Source organism: Micromys minutus (genome assembly GCF_963924665.1).
Source record: "Micromys minutus genome assembly, chromosome: 18".
NCBI classification, from domain to species: Eukaryota; Metazoa; Chordata; class Mammalia; order Rodentia; family Muridae; genus Micromys; species Micromys minutus.
Window position 1 is genome coordinate 50,177,652 of NC_137953.1, and position 19,787 is coordinate 50,197,438.

General features: G+C 41.0%; 1 protein-coding gene across 3 annotated transcripts in view; it reads right to left on the minus strand.

The window, feature by feature from the left end:
* Nucleotides 1–19,787, minus strand: part of NRF1 (nuclear respiratory factor 1) — a gene marked incomplete at its 3' end in the record, with an annotated part of 87,599 nt that overhangs the window by 59,594 nt on the left and 8,218 nt on the right. For 2 of the 3 annotated variants that reach the window (XM_080932006.1, XM_080932004.1), the window contains exons 2-3: nt 1,547–1,702; nt 805–1,039 (exon numbers count right to left, since the gene is read on the minus strand). In XM_080932006.1, coding sequence (XP_080788132.1) covers nt 805–1,027 — 223 coding nt within the window. In that variant the 5' untranslated portion in view covers nt 1,028–1,039; nt 1,547–1,702. The remainder of the gene's footprint in view (nt 1–804; nt 1,040–1,546; nt 1,703–19,787) is intronic. The other variant, XM_080932005.1, reaches the window with a different exon arrangement.

Genomic DNA, 19,787 nt, shown 5'->3' on the forward strand with positions numbered 1-19,787 from the left:
AAACGGAAACCATGTCCAGCATAATATCTTAGACCCCAAATAATTTTTAAAAGTAATTTCCAAACACATCACAGAATGTTCATTTACACATAACTAGTATATGAAGAGTAATCAACATAAACAAGAACTGTCAGTAACAACGGACAGTAGACAGATCCACAAGCCCCTCAGAAAGAAGAACTATCAAATGAACTGTAAAATCATATTGTTATTGTGGAAATCTAAAATCATAACAGGAACACATTTCCACACAAACTGAAACTTACAGTGCAAATCTGGACAGGCGGAGAAATCCACGCTCATTAGAAAGTCTAGGGCTGAAATACACTTTTCAGGGCAAGGCTCTGTCTGGCCTAGCATGTGAAAACCCGAGGGTTCATTCTAGCACAAAGGGAATGAAAACCCAATACTAGAAAAAACTTTTAACCTTAAAAATATTAAAATCTAAATGTCAGCCCTTACATTTAATGTGGATATAATACATGCTCTAAGTAACCAGACTGACTGTCAGAATGGAAGAAAACCAACACCATAACACGGGTAGTAAGGACCCAGAACTCAACTCTCATAGAACAGGCTTTATAAAGTCGGAGATGCAGGCTGAAAAACTGTGATGGAGGGCTTGGGATGCTGCTCAGTGGTAGAGTACTTGCCTAGTATATGCGAGGCCCTGGGTTTGATCCCCAGCACTGGAAAAAAAAAAAATGATGAAAAGAAATGAGAGAGTGCTGGAATTCCAGGCTCCTTCGATAGGCATGAACCCACAAGGTAAGGAAAGAAACTAACTCCTAGTGCAGACATTACCTGCAGCAGCCAGATGGGCAGTTACCTCATCAGCTGCCGTGGAGTTGAGTATGTCTGAGTCATCATAAGACGTGTCCTCAGGGGAGGAAGGGGAGTCTTCATCAGCACTTAGCATGCTGTGCTCAGTGTACGTGGCTACATGGACCTGCTGGACCTGCTGGGCCACTGCATGGGCTTCTATGGTAGCCATGTGTTCAGTCTGTGTCACTCCGTGTTCCTCCATGAAGATCTACTGCTAAAAAAAGAGAAAGATAGAAAGGGTAAAGGGGCGGGGAATTTAGTGTACAGTGTAACACAATGCTTAAACTAAGCTTTTTATTAAGAGCAGAGAATTTGACAAAGCATTGGATTTTATTACTTGACCACACCAAGGCATGGGAAATTCAAACAATATAAAAATACAATATTTTCTATGTGAGATAACAGACAGAAATTTACTATAAATATATAAAGACATACACATGTATCAAGTAAAAAAATTAAATAACTTTGATATATGTATAACAATAAAAGACATTTAAAATTGCTCAGGGATTAGCATTTGATACTGTGATATTAGACATATTAAAACACACAAGCCAGTCAGGCATGGTGGCACACCCCTTTAATACCAGTACTTAGGAGGCAGAGGCAGGTGGATCTCTGTGAGTTTGAGGACAGCCAGGGCTGTTACACGTAGACATCCTGATGTTTTGAAAATAAAACTATTGTATGATCTGGCAGCTGGGCATGTGGTACTTACTCAGAAGGACTGAAAGCAGGGTCTCAAGGAGCTATGTGCATACCATATTCATAGCAGCATTATTCACAACAGCCAAAGGATGGAAGCTATCCAAGTGTCCATCAATGGGTAAGTGGAAAACAAAATATGGTCTACATGAACCACAAATCATTCGACCTTAAAAAGGAAAGAAAATGCAAATTAGGAATAAAGAGGATTTCCTCAACTTGATAAAGAACATCTATAAAAATGCCTACAGCTGTCATCCTTAAAGATAAAAGGTAGTACTTTCCCATTAAAATCAGGAGCAACAAAAGGATATCTTCTCTTTTCAACATAGTATTAGAACTCACAGTTTATATATATAGTAAAATAACACAGAAAAGGGAGACGTGAGTGGTAAGGGAGGGGCAGGGAGTGAGGAGGGAGCACGGAGGAAGAAAGAGGGGGATCCCTGGAAAGGAAAACAATGTATTGCATGGCATGACTTTCTACATAAGGTGATCAACCAAAGACTCCTAGATTGAACAGCAAGTAGGTTGTGAGATACATGGTAGATACAGAAAGAAATGCTTTCTTATAGATCAACAATAAATAGAATTTGGAATTAAATGTAATTTCACTTCCATCAATGCCTCCTAAAAGTGAAAATATCAAGGTATAAATCAAAATATGTACAGAAGCTACATGAAGGTGGAGGGAAGCAACTAAACTATTATGGACACAGTGGGTGACTAGGCTGGGTCTCAGGTTACTGTTGTCCAGTCTTAGTGTCTGCTGAGGGCTAGTGAACACATCCCCTGCAATAAACAAGAGATGCTGGAAAGTCTTTTTAAATTTTTACTTTTATTTCAAATAGGCCGATAAAACTGTATGTATTTATCATATATAGCATGCTATTTGAAAATTAAGTATACACCCGGAATGGTAAAATCTAACCGATTAAATATGCACTACCTCACACAGGTATTATTGAACAGAGGTAAGTAGGGTATTAAGGGCAGGAGACATTGAGGAAGCCCTTGTGCCAGCTATTGAATTTTGCTGTACACTTGAGGCTGTTCTATTTGAAACTAGTTTTTTGAAATTTGGACACATACTGCACTATGGATGAAATTGCTCAGTAAAATAAGCTAGTCACAAAGGCAAATACTGTTTTATTTTATTTCTATATGGATGTGTATGATGGGCTGGGGTGCTGCAGCTGCCTGTAGAGGCCAGGTCTCTCCTTCCAGCCTGGGTCCTGGGGATTGCATGGCAAATGTTCTCACCTAGTGAGCCATGTGCCCAGCCTGTAGTCCACCTGCATGAAATAACTAGAATAGGCTATAGAAAAGTAGCTGTCAGGGCTGGAGAGATGGCTCAGGGGTTAAGAGGACTGGCTGCTCTTCCAGAGGTCCTGAGTTCAATTCCCAGCAACCACATGGCAGTGAGTTCTGCTGACTGGGCACACAAACAAAAAACAGAGTGAATGTACTTAGCAATACTGAACTGTGCAACCACCTAAAATGTATTGTTATGTATGCTCTACCACAGTGTGAAAATTAAAACACAATCATCCCTCACCCCAGTGTAACTTCCTCTGCATAAAGAATAAAGAAGTACTCTCACAGCAAAAGAAAACTAAACCCTTATCTTTATTTTTAAAACCAGCATATTATTTGATAACTATTAAAAATAAATTCTTGACATTTCTGGTGGCTGTGGCAATTGAGGGAGAAGCTGGCTGGCTCTGAAGAAACAAGAACGGTACTTAGCAAAGCATGTGGAAGCCAGTCATGAGAAGAGTGTCTGCCGTCCGGGTGCGGCTGTGTTCTGTGTAAGCCACATTCGAGCCAACTGGTTATGATCATGCAACTCTTAAAACTTAGTTGTTTTTGTTTTTTTAAAGATTCTTGACAGAAAAAAAGAAAACTGTAAAGTTTGTACACTTTGTAAATGTGTACATTGTGAAATTGTGAAAGTTGCTAGACCAAGCATACTAATAAAATGTATAGACATCTGACATGTATTTGAAGTTATGACTAATAGTTGAAGGTTTAATTTGTATGATAACATCATCTTTCCTCATAAAATACTGATACAATGCTAATACAAATATTTGATTGTTGTAGTAGTATATAGCACTACATATCTAGAATTTACAAAAAGAAATGACAACCTTGGGCTGGAGAGATGGCTCAGTGGTTAAGAGCACGGACTGCTCTTCCAGAGGTCCTGAGTTTAAATCCCAGCAACCACACGGTGGCTCACAACCATCTAGTAATGAGATCTGATGCCCTCTCTTCTGGTGTGTCTGAGGACAGCTACAGTGTACTTATAATAAATAAATAAATAGAAATGACAACCTTACATATGCGGAAGTATGACCTTTATGATACTTATATGTAGAAAAGATTAAGACTATATAAAATTTTTCTTTTATGCTGTTCTTATGATATATTTTTAAAGACAAAAAAAGTGAAGCATCTGGTAGGGTTTCTTTTCTATCCCATCTTTGTGTGAGTTTTAAAAAATATACAAGGAAAAAAAAAAATACAAGGGATATATACTAGCTCCATGTTGGTACTTACCTAAAGTACAATTTGATACACCAAGTCACACAATTAAAACACAGTATATAAAAGGAAAATACCAATAAAGTGTTACTTTTCCATCAATTTTACTGTGCTAGTCTGAGACAGACTGCATTTTAGAATTCTGGGTATTTCAAAATTGTTTTTAAATGATTTGGGATTAGATGGCATCTAAACTGCTTTTCAAAGGGATCATAATGCTACATGTTTGGCATAATGGATTTCAGTTCTCTGCTCAGAATGTAGCTTGCAGCATGAATCAATAGTGTTGTCTGCTTTTCAGGCTTGTCACTTCTGCCTGGTGCCTCTACTCTTTCCATCCCCACCCCCATCTCAGCAGCCAGCTTCTCTAGCCTCTTGGACACTCTAAAAAGCAAAGGCAGAGGCATTTCTGGGTTCTCTGAACCAAAAATAGAGTACTTGTAAATACGGCTTTCTATGTTTTTACAAAAGCATTAAGAAGTAGGATCACCTAGGCCGGTTATGAATGACTCGCACACATCACTTCCCTAAGTCAACATTATCTGGAATGTAATGGCTTAGGGCTGAGTGTGGAAGAACACATCCTCAAGCTCAGCACTCTGGAGGCAGAGGCAGATGATTTCTGCAAGATCAGCCTGGTCTACAGAGTGAACTCCTGTCTCAAACAAATAAACAACATTTACTTATTTTACATCGTATTTTGCTTGCATGTGTGAATGTGTGTACCACATCTGCCTGGTGCCCATGGAAGCCAGAGGAGGGTGTTGGAGGAAGATGGAATACGGGCAGAATTGGCTACCATATGGGTGCTGGGAACTGAACCCCCATGTCAGCTTCAAGAGCAGCAAGTGCTCTTAATCACTAAGCCATCTTTCCAGCCTCTCTCCCCCAGGTCAGTTTTAGTAAAAGCGCTTCAGCTTTTATCCTCAAAGAATCAGATTCTCTGGCTAGTAATAGGGGGGTAATGAAATAACATGCATTTTTAAAGAGGGCACAGACTCTTATCCAGATATACAGAACCCCTTAACAAGTTACTTAATGACCACTAAGCCACAATTCTGCATATATTCTCTAAAGGAGGATGTGAGGATTGAATGAAATGACCAACAAAGCCTAGAATACAGTGCCAGCACATACGTGTAATGTTAATTGTGATGCTGGCCCACACACCGGCATCCACCTTTCCTAGCTCCCTTCCCAGTCTCACATGCACTGCTCACTGTGCCTCCATTTCCTCACAAACAGACACCTGTCTGCGGCTTTTGACTATATCTGAGAGCTTTGTGCTATGACACTGCATGTTATATTAATTTGAACAGGAAACACTGTCTTAAGAATGTCAACACAATTAATAAAACTTTGTGACAGTGTACAAAATGGAGAAGAGGGGAGGAGGGAGAGGGGAGAAGGGGAGCTCTGGGAGAGAAAAGCAAAATGGTGCATCTGTCTATCCCACTAAAGACAGTGTTGTTCAGCAGACCTTGATTTGAAATAATTATTCCTGAGGAGTGGAGAAATAGACAGGTTGGTGGTTAAGAGTACTGCTCCACCAGATGACAAAGTTTGGTTCCCAGTACTCACGGGATCTGTAAATCTAGCTCCAGGGGTATCCGATGCTCTGGCTTCCTCAGGAACCCACCCACATTCATATGCACATGCTCACGCACAGACACTAACATTTGTTTTAAAAGGGCACGGCAGCAATAACTGCAACCTCTGCACTGGGCGGGCAGGCTAAGGCATAAGGACCCAGACCAGCCTGGGCTCAGAGCTGAAGGTGAACTCCATCTGTATCAGCGGCTCTTAGGTTGTAGGTTGTGACCCCTTTAGCATCAATGACGGTTTCACAGAGGTCACCTAAGACCATCTGCATATCAGATATTTACGACTAATAACAATAGCAAAATGATGAAGTAGCAACGCAAATAATCTTATGGTTGGGGTCACAATATAAGGAACTGTCTCAGGGTTGCGTCATTAGGAAGGTTGAGAATCACTGGTCTATACAAAAATGAGACACTGCCTCAAAAATATGAACGAGTGAGTGAATGAATGAATGAATGAATGAAATTCATTGTTACCCGAACTGTAAGAGGTTGTGGGTTTCTACTTTTCCCCTGGCAGAACCAGAGAACACAGCAGGGGTATCTTAGTTTCCAGCACCCTGCGGATAGGACGGCTATAGAGTACCTAAGGAGCTGCTGGAATTTGGAGGAGCCAATCAAAGGGCTTAAATCCAGTCTAATCCACACATAATGGATGAGCTTAAGTGAAGAGTGTTTAAAAACCAAAGGAGAAAGGAGATCAGGGCCTGGAGATCTAATCAGAGCACATCAAAGTATAAAAGAGAGCATTAGTCTAATCAATAGCATTATCATTTCAAAAGAAAAAAATAATCACCAAGAATGGTACCCACAGGGAGAAGAGGCTCAAGTTACACCCCAGGATACATCTGGAACCTAAAATTCATCACCATGAATTATGGTTAGAAATCATGTTCAAAAGTCAATGAAATCTTCCAGACTTAAATTACAAAAATTAAATTATGGCTCAGTGGGTAAAAGGTACTTGCCACCAAGCCTGACAACCTGAGTTCAATCCCCAGAATTCATGAGGTAGAAGGAGAGAACAAAGTTCTGCAAGTTGTCCTCTGATCTCCATATTTACATCAAGGGTACAGAGAAACTCTGTCTCAAAAACCCAAAAGCAAATTAAACCATAGAAAAAGAATAAGCACCACAGCACCCAACGCTACCCAACAGAACAGAGCTGACACAAAGCAGCCACTGAGGTGCAGAGGTGAGAAGAGACAGGGGCAAGAAAGCCTGATTTTCAAGACGAAGAAAGCTGTGGACGAGACGGATTAATTATCAGAAACACAATCATAAGAAAAGACAGGAGGGACCCTCAGGGAGAAGCCAGAGAGCTGGTTCAGTGAAGGACCCAGGTTCAGCTGGCTCACAACCATTTGTAACTGTAGTCTTGGTGCACTACAGTAGCCTGCATATATGTATCTGCATGTGTGTCTGTGTGTGTATGTGACATTCCAAAACCCTAGCAGATTCCTGAAACTGGATATTGTCAAACTCTATATTCTGTCTGCTCTTACACACACACACACACACACACACACACACACCCTATAATAAACTTTACCTTCCACTTGCAGACATCACTACTCTTACATTACTGCTCTATCGCTGTCTTACCTTGGGTTTTTACTAAGTGACTTGAAAGCAAGCACAGCAGTGCCTCAACAGCTGGTGTGGGATGTAAGGTTAGCAAGTGACCAACCGGAGTAGCCTATGCAGCACAGCACACTGGCCAAAGGATGACTAATACACATGGGGAGATGGAAAGGAATGCTGCAGTCACTACTCACTCTGCTCAAGTCACTATGCAAGTTCCATGTGGATTACTTACTGCTGTAATCTTCCTTTTAGTACTTTAGACCAGGGGTAATTGAAACCATAAGAAACAAAAGCATCTATATGATCTACTAAAATCGGTGGTGGGTAGTGACCACATTTCCCTGGGTGGTCAGCACTCACAGGTCTATCACTAGTGCTCTGTTCCTGCTACTCCGGCTCTATTATGACGACTTCTACTTCTTATACAAGGCCCCAGGATCTGAGTCCTCTCTCTACCCATCTCATGCCTGCTTCCACATGGAGCCTCAGTGGCTATGAGTACACTCTGAAGCCACAGTAGTGACTCTGGCACTTACTGACACATTACATAAATTTCATTTGGTGTCTCTAGTTTCTTCGGATATAAGTGGAGAGCAGACAGAACCTTCGTGAGGCCCAAATGATTTTGCTCTTTGTAAATACCACCAGTGGGATGTGCACGCAATGATTCACAAGTTCACAAATACAGCTGCCTCCAGTCACACCACAGTCTTTCCTTTCAAAGATGAAACAATGCTTACAGGTCACTTTAACAGTCTTGACCACACAAAGACCTGTAGTATCAAAAAGCAAGGCTTGGGTTGTTGTTTTTGCTATTTTTAAACCTAGGGTCCTTTGGAGAATGGGTAAAATGTACAGATGCCTTCCAAGAAAGGGAAGAAACAAGAGAGGAACAGGAGGGGATAGAGAGGAGGAGATGGTGGGAAGGAAACAAATTTGCAAAATGTTTTAGGGTTCTTTGACTGTAACCAAATGAAAATGAGAACATTCCAAGCTAGTATTGCTTCAATGGAAGCACTAGATGGTGCCACAACCAAAGGAAAAATGTAGAGAATGCTGAAGGAATTTCAAGTCCTTAAAATTTTTCAACTGAAACACACTTCCACAGAAAAGAACGGTTAGGGCTGGAGAGATGGTTCACTGGTTAAGAGCACTTTGTGTCTTGCAGAGGACTCAGGTTAGATTCCTAGCCGCCTCAGTGGCTCACAACATCAATAACCCCAGTTACAGGGGATCCAATAGGCACACACAGCACACATTCATATGTGCCAAGCAAAAAAAAAAAAAATGTCTACGCAGAAAGTAAATAAACAGACTGAAATCTTTAAATAAAGACAGACATGCTTACTCTTCTGTAGGCTCTAGACTCTGCCAACAGAACTTTCAGCAGTGACATTTTGACCTGTCATATACAAGGTTAACATCCACTACATACCTGAAGCCACTGACCATATTGAAATGGGACTGATTGTGACTTGAAGATTAAAGGTTTCAAGCCAATTTAACTTTAATTTTTATGTTAATGTGGTTTTTACCATCTATAAGGAATGGGGCAGTCTATATTCTAATTTTATCTTGAAAGGACTTGTTTCTAATTATAGGCCACTATATATCATTGTTTCATGGGCTGGTCTGTGGCCCCCAGCACTTAATGTCTGGCCTCAGTGAGAAAGGATGACCTAATCCTGAAGAGACTCGATGCCCCAGGGAAGAGAGATTCCCAGGGAAGGGGGTAAGAATACAAAATCAAAAACTTTTTTTCTATAGAAGACCCTGCATACCTAATTCCTTGAGATACTTTATTCAAACAAAGGCTTAAACCCTTAGGTTATAATAGTTTTTAAATTATGTGTACAGTGCATATGCATGTGTGACTGGTGCCCGCAGAGGTCACAGGGGTGGTGTCAAAACCCCTGAAATTACAATTCCAAGTGAGGTGTCTGTTGTGGGTACTGGGAACCAAAATCCAGTCCTCTGAAACTCTATAACTGCTAAACCATTTCTCTAGTCCTTAGAACAACTTTTATTAAAGTGTGTACTGAAAGGCTGAATCAGTAAGTAGGCATTGCCATTTCTTAAAAAGGGAACAATCCCATGCTAGCAAGAATTGTCAAGGGCTAAGTAAAATAGCACTAAGGACGGACAGGGTTGCCAGGATAGGTGAGGTAACAGCTTGAGAAGGCACATGGCATGACAGAGGTAACAATGAACACCCAGACGGCAGACACAGGGAGTCTGTGGCCAAAGCAACACAGCCCTCTGAGGCCTTTCACACCAGATACTCAGCCACTTACTGAAGCTAATGCTCACCCTATGAGAGGGGAAGCAGGCTTCCACTCAGTACTACAGTACAGTTTACAGCCCGGATCTGCCACAGAACCTTCAATGAAATAGGTGACAATGATAAAAAGAATTAGAAAAATATATTCTTGGGGCTGGAGAGAGGACTCAGCGGTTAAGAGCACTGACTGCTCTTCCAGAGGTCCTGAGTTCAATTCCCAGCAACCACATGGTGGCTCACAACCATCTGTAATGGGATCGGAGGCCCTCTTCTGGTGTGTATGAGGACAGCTACAGTGCACTTATATATTCTTGTCAAATATGGTAGCACAGGCCTTTAAGCCCAGCCCTCTCTAGAAGTTTCCACCAGCTAGAGCTACAAAGTAAGACCCTGTTTCAAAAGAAAGATAGAAGAGGTGAGAGAGGAGAAGAAACACGAAGGCTGTGGGAAGGAAGTCTGGTATGATCACCTTGGTGACTGAGTCCAAAATACAGTTAGCTACTTTGGCTCTTCTAACTTGGAAAAGTGAGTTCCAGGCTAGTCAAAGATACAAGAGAGATGGGTAAGAAAGAGGAGGAAAGGAGGGAGGGAGGAAAGGAAAGAAGGAAAAGAAAATATATTTCCAAACACATAAATGTTTAAAAGGAAGGTAAGTTGCTAAAGCTATACCTTTTTTAGGAAGGCTGCAGAAGGGAAGTTTGGTGTGATTAACCAACCACTTGGTGACTGGGTCTGAGTACAGCTGCTTGGCTCTTTTTGTAGAATAATTGTTTGTCTGCAGCTGCTCCCAAATTACCAAAATCAAATAAGTAGCTGTCATGTGATAGCAGGATTAAAGGCTGCCTCAATTTCCATTAAGGAGAAATAACATAAATGGCTGTAAGCCCCACCCCTCAGTCTGAGAGCAGCACAAAGGGCACTTGTATTCAGACTGTGCACTGTGAAACAGCATTGTGCCTGGCTGCTTCTGTGGCAGGCCGAGTCTGCTGGACCTGTCACCACACGATCAACACTCACTGAAAGCTGTTTCCTAATTTCTGAAAAACAGTTCAATGCATGAATTTTCTCCCCCCACCCCATTGGTTCTTTGTTGTTGCTGCTTTGTTTGTTTTTTGAGACATGGTCTCACTATGTAGCTCTGGCTGTTCTAGAACTCACTGTGTAGACCAGGCCTGCCTCGAATTCACAGAGTACTGCCTCCAGAGTGCTGGGATTGAAGGCATGAGCTACATTCATCTCCTTGGGGGGAACAATGGAGAGTGTTTCTGTAGAAAACAAGCTACCCTTGAACTCAGCAGGCTAGCCTTGAGTGCCAGGGTGTCCTGACTCAGCATCCTGTGCTGGGATATAGGTATAGACCCAGTGATGCTGGCATGACTTTAAATTTTGACATAACTGGCCAAGGATATTTTTTTCTGCATAAAATTAAGAGAGAGATGGCTCAATTAGTACAGTGCTTGCTGTAGAAACTGAAACAGCTCAGAGCCTCAAGACCCACATACAAACTGCTCGTGGCAGGCAGAGCCTGTAACTATAATCCCAACTCTGGGGACAAGATAGGGTCTTAGAGGGGTTGGGAAACCCTGAAACTAACTGGCCACTCAGCCTCCCCAGATGGATGAGATCCAGGTTCAATAAGAGAAACTATCTCAAAAAGTAAGGGAGAGAAATGGAGGAAGACACCCAAAGTCAACTTTGGGCCCACACCCGCAGGGCATGTGTATACACAAACTCAAGTGTGTGTATATGCAAACACCTGTGTATCTATAAGTATGTACACATATATATGAACAAGTACATAAGCCATATCATGAGAGGATTATGGCACTTGGAAGGCAGAGGCATCAATCAGGCTCTCTGTGAGTTCTATGCTATGTATGGTCTACAGAGCTAGTTCTAGCCAGGGCTACACAAAGAAACTGTCTTAAAAAACAAGCAAACAAACAAAAAAGGGGGAGGACAAAAGACATGAGGTTGATTTTTTCCACTGGTAATTTGCTCAGTGGCACCTAATATAAAAGGTCCCTTCCCAATATAAGAAAGAACAAAAGGTACAGAGAAATTTCTACTGCTACAAGTTTTAAGACTGCATGAAATTTACAAGATTTAATTTATTCATAAAATGAGATTAAGAAGAGGGGCTGGGCACATGGATCAGCAGTCAAGACTGCATACTGCTCTTGCAGAAAACCCAAGTTCTGTCCCCAGTACCCACATCAGGAGCTCACAACCACCTATGGTTACAGAGGTTTGACTGTTGATCCTGGCATCTGCAGACACATGTATTTGAATGCATATACCCAAACAGACATGCATATATGTGTTAAATGTAAAATACCAAATCTTTTCTTAAAATGAGATAAGAAGTCTATACTAAACTTTAGTTTCCTTAAAAACTAGTAAGCAGTACCTGTAGGAACAGCATAATCCAGTCTACCCAAGGATTTCAGGTCTGCAGCAACTCCAGGCATTCCTCAAGGTCCCAGGCTTTGCTAAAGAAGACAAGGTGTTTTGCAACATTCTAGTTGTGTGCAGAATGGGGAGGATGAGACTAGAGGCAAGCTAGTCAATCGACTAGTCAAGGAACTAGCTCAAGGATCCTAGAGGATCCTGGAGGCATGAAGTAAGACAATGAAGATAGAGTTGGGTATGGTGGCCCATGCCTTCCTTGGATTCTAGCACTGGGAAGGCAGAGGCAGAGGCAGAAGGATCTCAGTAACTTGAAGACTAGCCTGATCTGGTTATCTACACTGCCAGCTCAGGCCAGCCAGGGCTACATAGGAAACTCCATCTAAAAATGCAGAAACAAACCAAACCAAAAAAGAGGCCCCACGATGTGTGAGTGATGACCACAGGGACTAGTGAAGACGCAGATGTGTGAAGACTGAGGAAAGTCAGGACTGCACTCCTTCTGGCTGGGTTAGCATGGTCTTTAGCCAGACTCCCAACAAGAAAGGGAAGCACGGGCTGTGGAGGAAGACAGTGGTTTTCTGTAGGTGCTGTCACAACAGCCACTCAGGTGTGAAACCCGGGGGAAGTCTGTAATGAGGGTGGAAGTACTGGACTAATCAACAGCAGCTGATAAACGAAGCAGAGAACATGAACAAAACTGAGAATAAAAATAAAGCAACTACAACCACAGGGCTCACATTCTTATATCACTTGGGATGCTGAGGCAAGAGGACTGCCAAGGGCTCCAGGCCAGCCTGGGCTAAAGAATGATTGATACCTGCTTCACAAAACAAAATAAAATAAAAAATGAAAAAAACAAAACCCTAAAAGCAAGCAAGCAAGCAAGCAAAAAACAAAAACCAAAAACAAACTAGGGAGACTGAAAACTGAGCAGGAGACTGTTGTGTGCTGCTCAAAAAAGTTCTTTCTCCAGCTCTCTATTTTCTGTATGTTATACAAGTGTTGGAGGATGGGTGAGGGAAGAGTGTGTGCATGTGTGTGTGGGGGGGTGCATGTGTGTGTGGGTGCAAGTGTGTGTGGGTGCATGTGTATGTGTGGGGGTGCATGTGTGTGTGGGTGCATGTGTGTGGGTGCATGTGTGTGGGGGTACATGTGTGTGCATGTGTGTGGGGTGCATGTGTGTGTATGTGTGGTGCATGTGGGGGGGATGCATGTGTGTAGGGGTGCATGTGTGTGTGTGGGGGGTGCGTGTGTGTGTGTGTGGTTCGTGTCTCAGGAGGCCCAAAGTCCAATCAATATCTTAACTCATCTGATTGCCCTTACCCCTTATTCAAACTCTTAGCTTGCTGGTGTGGCTAGTCTCACTCCTTGTCTCTACTTGTCTTCACTTTCTGAGGCTGGTATTATAACTGGCACCCAGCATTTGTATGGATCTGGGCATCCAAACTCTAGTTCTCTGGTGTGTTCCTGGTGTGGATAACAGGACAGGGGTGGCAGATGAGACTGCAAGATCAAAACATGTGGGCCAGATCCTTAGACTTTAGAGTGAGATGGATCTTTGAAAGATTTGTGTGAGTAAAGTTATCATCTATGTCTTAGATTTCTATTGATGTGATAATACACTATGACCAAAAAGCAAGTTGGGGAGGATGAATGTCACAGAGTTAAGATGCTAACTTCTAAAGGGAAACATTGAACAGAATGACAACTGTAAACAGCTCTGAGAAATAAGTTGTTTCTGTTCCATTTCTGAAGAGAGAGGGTCAACAGCAGCTGTTCTGGAATCACCAGGTAGAAACTTCACTCCACACGGAAGTGGGAAAGAGGGACATAAATATGCCATAAGGACCAGAAGGACCAGGGTGTCAGTACCCTGGACTGAGCAACTCTGAGTGTGCGAACTATGTAAGACTATCTACCCAGTGAAAGGCATCATGATCGTCTTTGTACAGAAAAAATTAAGAAAACTTTAAGGCTGGAGATGTGGCTCAGCTGGTAGTATTTGCCTAGCATGTATAAGGCCCTGGGCCCAACATTCTTTAAGACTGCATAAACCTGCCATGTGGCACATACTTATTACCCCAGTGCTGAGGAGGTGGAGGCAGGACAATGTTAGGGAGACAGCCAACTTGGGTAGCATGAGACCCTGTTTCAAAAACTAAACTAAACTAAAAAGACAACTGAGGTGAACTACTTGCTATGGGCAAACAGGAAATGTCAGAAAAAAATCCATATCTTGACATTATGCATAATTCTAAAATTTCAGATTTTATTACACTAAACAATATGAAATTGCCTTCTATAGGCCTAAAAAATACACAGTTTCGTTCATAAGCTATCCTTTTGATTTTTTTAAAGACAGACTCTTGTTACTGTACTACGGGCTGAACTCTTGCTTCCAGCTTCCAGGGACTGTATCAAAGATGTACACCAGCACACCTGCTTCAAACGCCAGCAACAGCAGGTAACCACCGCTGTCCCAACACACAGTGCCAGTATTTTAAAGGGTAGTACCCTAGACAAGGGGGAGATGAAAGCTAGAAGAATAAAACATTTTTCTCATTGACATTTTCTCAATTTGATCTTTGACACAATTTGCAAAAGGAGGAAAAGCGGCATCAAGTGGAATCACTTGGTCCTGGCCACAGTGGGCATGTCTGGCTATCAACCCACCAAAAGCCGCCTGCCCAATGTTCCTAGCTCATTTGGTCAACTTCCTCTCTCAGTGCAGAAATATGTGGAATTAATGTGTTAAGTTCAATTCTGCCAAGACATCATTCATAAGAACATACAAGGCACAAGCTCTGCAGCGAGGAGTTGCAGACAGCAAGCAGTAGCGGAGCATAAAGCACCCGTCTCACTCCCTTTAACAGCTTCCACATGTTGTTCGCCACAAGATAGCAACTGTTAGCTCAGAGGAATCCCACAGAAGTCCTGAAGGATAGGGTGCCTTATTCATAAGTAAAATGTCCGTGCTATTACTGGAAATGGTAAAGCGCTATTCATTAGTTGTAAACATATTCACAGTTCACAATTCTTTAGTGCTGAAAATATGTAAACCTACAGACTGATAAGAGATCGGGGCAGTAGACCTGGTTTATCCATTAGAGACAAGGCTGCTGCAGCTTTCCCACTACAGCCACAGTAAGAAAACCACTTCAAACTCCAGGCCATGTTTCCTCTCTCCTCCAAGTGGCACCCACCAGCTGATAACATTTTAACCAAAAGATGCACAAGAGAAACTAATACAAAAGGCACTGCCCTGAAGGAAATCCCAATACAGGCCAGTAATTTGCTTTTCTTAGTGTCCTTAAATTGCCAGGATAAAAGTATAAGCAATGCATAGTACCTGTTTAACAGCACAGAAATATTTGTATTGTTCCATTTTCATGGTTTCCCACAAAACCAAAGAAACAAAAACCTTTAGTCAGGCATGTAGGCATGCCCTTAATGCGGGTACTCAGAAGGCAGATGGAGGCAGAACTCCAGGACAGCCAAGACTCCATAGTAAGAGCCTGTCTATTAAATAAAATAAGGGGCTGGAGAGATGGCTCTCTTCCAGAGGTCCTAAGTTCAAATCCCAGCAACCACATGGTGGCTCACAACTATCTGTAATGGGTTCTGATGCCCTCTTCTGGTGTGTCTAACGACAGCTACAGTGTACTCACATATACAAGAATAAATAAACCTTAAAAAAAATGTAGGGTCAAGTATGGCAGTAGGTACTTTTAATCCTGGCACTTAGGAGATGACAGATGCAGGTGGATCTGAGTATGAGGCTAGCCTGGTCTACATGAGACCCTGTCTCAACAACAGCAAAACTAGTTTATAAGGATTTGAAATAGCTAATCCCTTCACTAATTTCTATTAAAAGATCAAATCAACATCTCCTGTTTTAAAGCCTTTACTCAATTGTTCCTTTATCTCTGTGAGGATGAAATAACAATTTATCCCCTGTAATCACTTTTTTATACCTAATTTTGTAGGTTAACACAGAGTAATGAGTTTGTTTCATGGAGGCATCTTCACATATACTATGTTCTCACTAATTCCCTTCCCAGCCCCTCCTTCCAAGCTTTTTTTTTAATGTGAAGCGTGAAGCCCAGGGCCTGCAATACAATGTTAAACATCCTGTCACTGAATTACAGCTCTATCCCCTTTTAAGGAACCAGCCTCTTAAAATCCAAAGAACATAAAAACTTATAGTAAACAATGTTCCCTAAAACCAATCCCCGACCCCCAACAATAATGAAAATATAGGAGGATGGGAGGGGCAGGTTGTTTAGAAATTCAGGAGCAGCACTATGTCCTAACTCATCAGGGAAAATTAAAAAAATGGAAGGTTCACATTTTACTTCCTATGGTCCTTTATTAAGACTAACAAATCATCATAATAATGACCTCCTAAAATTTAAATTGGTGCTTGCTTTTCTGATAGCTACATCCTACTTGAGAAGCCCCCTTACATAATTAGACAATAGAAGACACTGTTTTAATAGAAATATAATAAGGCTTGAAATGTTGGCCCTGAAGGATTACCAAGCTGTATTTAGCTGTTTCATCATCTGAGGTACTGAGACTGGGATAGGTATATCCAATGTAAAGGGGGATAACTTCTTTGGGTTTTGGAGTGTCCTATTAGGCATCCCTGACTATCTTTTCTTTTTTAAAAAAATATTTTATTTATTGTATATGAGTACACTGTCACTGTCTTCTGACACACCAGAAGAGGGCATCAGATCTCATTACAGATGGTTGTGAGCCACCATGTGGTTGCTGGGAACTGAATTCAGGACCTTGGCAAGAGCAATCAGTGATCTTAACCACTGAGCTACCTTTCCAGCCCCCTGACTAGCTTTAAACTCACTACGCAGACCCAGTTTGCTTCAAATTTACATCAATCCTCCAGTCTCTCCCTCCTGAGTGCTGGGATTATAGGCATGCATTACAATGCCCTGTTTATGTATTTGTTTTAAGCTGAGAGATAAGAGCCAAAAAGCTAAAAAAAAAAAAAAAAAAAAAAAAAGTTGTAGTGTGCATATAAAAAAATTAAATTATTTTCCTAAGTTTAACCTAGTCTAAGTGCACACCTATTCAACAATCTCCAGTAAGATACAACAATACCTAGACCTTTGCACAAAATTACTAATGACTAACCCAGAGCAACTAGTCTCCAGTCTCACAAACGCTATTCATGATTAAGTGCTTTACAAATACACCTTAAAAACCCTTTAGGCTGTACTTTTACTGCACCTCTTTTTGGTTTGTTGTTAAAGTGCTTGTGATATTTTGTATATTAATATGATAAACAGATTTGGAGTTTTGGAGTATAGGAACAATAAAGTCTCCCATATCATCAAGGTGTATAGTCATGAAACTTCTAAAAGCAAAACTAAGGATGCATTTATTACAGTATGTTCCTGTCTTCAAAAGACTTCAACAGCCTGGTCTACATAGTGAGCTCTGGGACAACCAGGGTTACATAGAGACCCAGCCAATGAATGAACGAATAACAAAAGACAAATAGAGGATGGGTGGATAGGAAGGTGGGTTGTGACTATACCTAGGTAAAATTTTCTTTAGGTACTATTTACATTAGCTAACTAGTTATTTACCCAGGATTTGCTTATATTTTGTACAAAGAAAGAAACCAGTCAGGTGTGGCACATGCCTTTAATCCAGTACTAGAGACACAAAAGCAGGAGAATGGCTGTGAGCTTAAGGCCAGCCTGGTTTAGAGGGAGTTCTGGAACAGCCAGAACTACACAGAGAGACCTTGTCTTACAAAGAAACAAACATCCAGTCAACCATGAACTACTACACGGGTTAAAACAGGTTAGGTTGCATTATTGTACCTAAGAGAACTCTCTACATTCAAAAAAAAAAAAAAAAAAAAAAAAAAAAAAGAACGGTGAAAGGTGACAGAAAACCAGTCACTTTTTATCTAAAATGAAAAGATAGACCACATTTCATTGAGGGAGAACATGAATTATATAGATTTTTGCCAAAATATTCTTGTATTTTAGTATTTAAACTCTCCAAAGAGATAATGCTTTTTTGGGGGAGGGGGAAGATGACTCTTTAGCAATACTGTACCATAATCACTGCTACAAATACTTAATTAATTTACTCAATGGGAGTAACTAGAAAGATCACAAGGTAAAAGGCTAGTCAATGAGATGTAATCACCATCAGAAACCACCTGGAGAGCAAGCTGTTTGCTTGGGAAGTTTGACAGGGTGGACAGCATACGCTAGGAAAGGCAGTGTAAGGGAAACTGAGGTTAGCCGTTTGCTTGTTTCACTGAGCTCTCTCCGGAAGACCAAGTCACCCTTACCTCAGCCACCAAAAAACAGACAGACAGCACTCAATAAATCCACCTTTGAGGAGAAAAATTTTGAGCTTTATTCTATTAAAGAAAAATACTTGGAACTGTCTCATTAAAAATATTTCAGGGAACAGGTACAGTGACACCTTTAATCCTGGCATTCAGGAGCAGAGGAATTCAAGGCCAGCCCAGTTCACGAGCATTGGTGGAGGTCAGCATTATCAGAGCAAAGAAAGAAACTGGTGACATCAAATACACGGAAGATGGTCTAAGATTGTATGCATTCAATTATTCTCTATCAAATACAGTGCTATGTGAACTGTGTATGTATGTATGCTTAGGCAAGGACCTAAAGGAAATCTAAGGGCCTTATTACCAAGTCTGAGGCTTTGAGTCGGATCCTTAGCAAATTAGGATGGGAAGAACTGTCTTTTGTTGACAACCCCCCCACACAAATAAATGTAATAAAGACATTAAAATCAAATACATTAAAATGTTCTCTACATGGCAGGGTTTATGTTTTCTTTTACTTTTCCATAGTAAATACACACTATATGTACCTTTACATTCAGTAGTTAACAACAGACTCGGAATTCATTTTAGAAGTAACTTTTATTTAGAAGAAATTTATAAAGCCAAAAATCAGAGGCAAAACTTTAACAGTCACAAAATTAGCAATACACTAGATCATGTCTTACTTAGATTTAGAACCAAAAGCCAAGACAGTGTTCGGAGATGGTGCACCTAAGCAAAACCCTAGTTGATTCTTTGATGTGGGCTTTTTTACATGAAAAATTGATCACTAAACCTTTCATTTCAAAACTAAAGAGGGGGAGAGATGGAGGGAGGAAAGAGCAATACCTAAAGACAATGTTTTTCTTCTATTTGGGTCCTTGTTGTAGATTAGCAAATACAATAGCCCATTTTATAGCAACATGCATGACCTGTTTAAAACAAGTGAAGTAAGCCAGGCACAGGAAGACACCATATGTTCCTCACTAGTATGCAGGAGGCAGAGTAGTTATCAGAAGGTAGTGACAAAAAGGACACACAAAGGTTGGTTAACAGGTACAAAAAATAAAATTAGGATTAAGTTCTCGTGTTCTACAACACGGTACAGCAACCATAATTAATAGGTAGCAAAAAAAAAAAAAAAAAGATGTTGAAGGTTTACAACACAAAGATATAATCAAAGAAATGTTTGTGGTGTAGACTGTGCTACTAATGAAATACCTACACTGTTTACATTTAAATCAATACAATGACATCCCTGACTAAGTATAATTATGTGTTAAATTTAAAAGCAATCAACACAAACTAATCACAAACTGTGTACCATAAATTCTATGTTCAAAATTATCCAACATTTCCATTATTCCTGTATTTACCAGTATTTCTGCAGGACAGCCTATAAACAATGTCAACCAGTTATTATTTGTGAACATGGCAAGATTAAGGGCTAAGGACGTGAGGTTACTTCTAAAAACCTTGT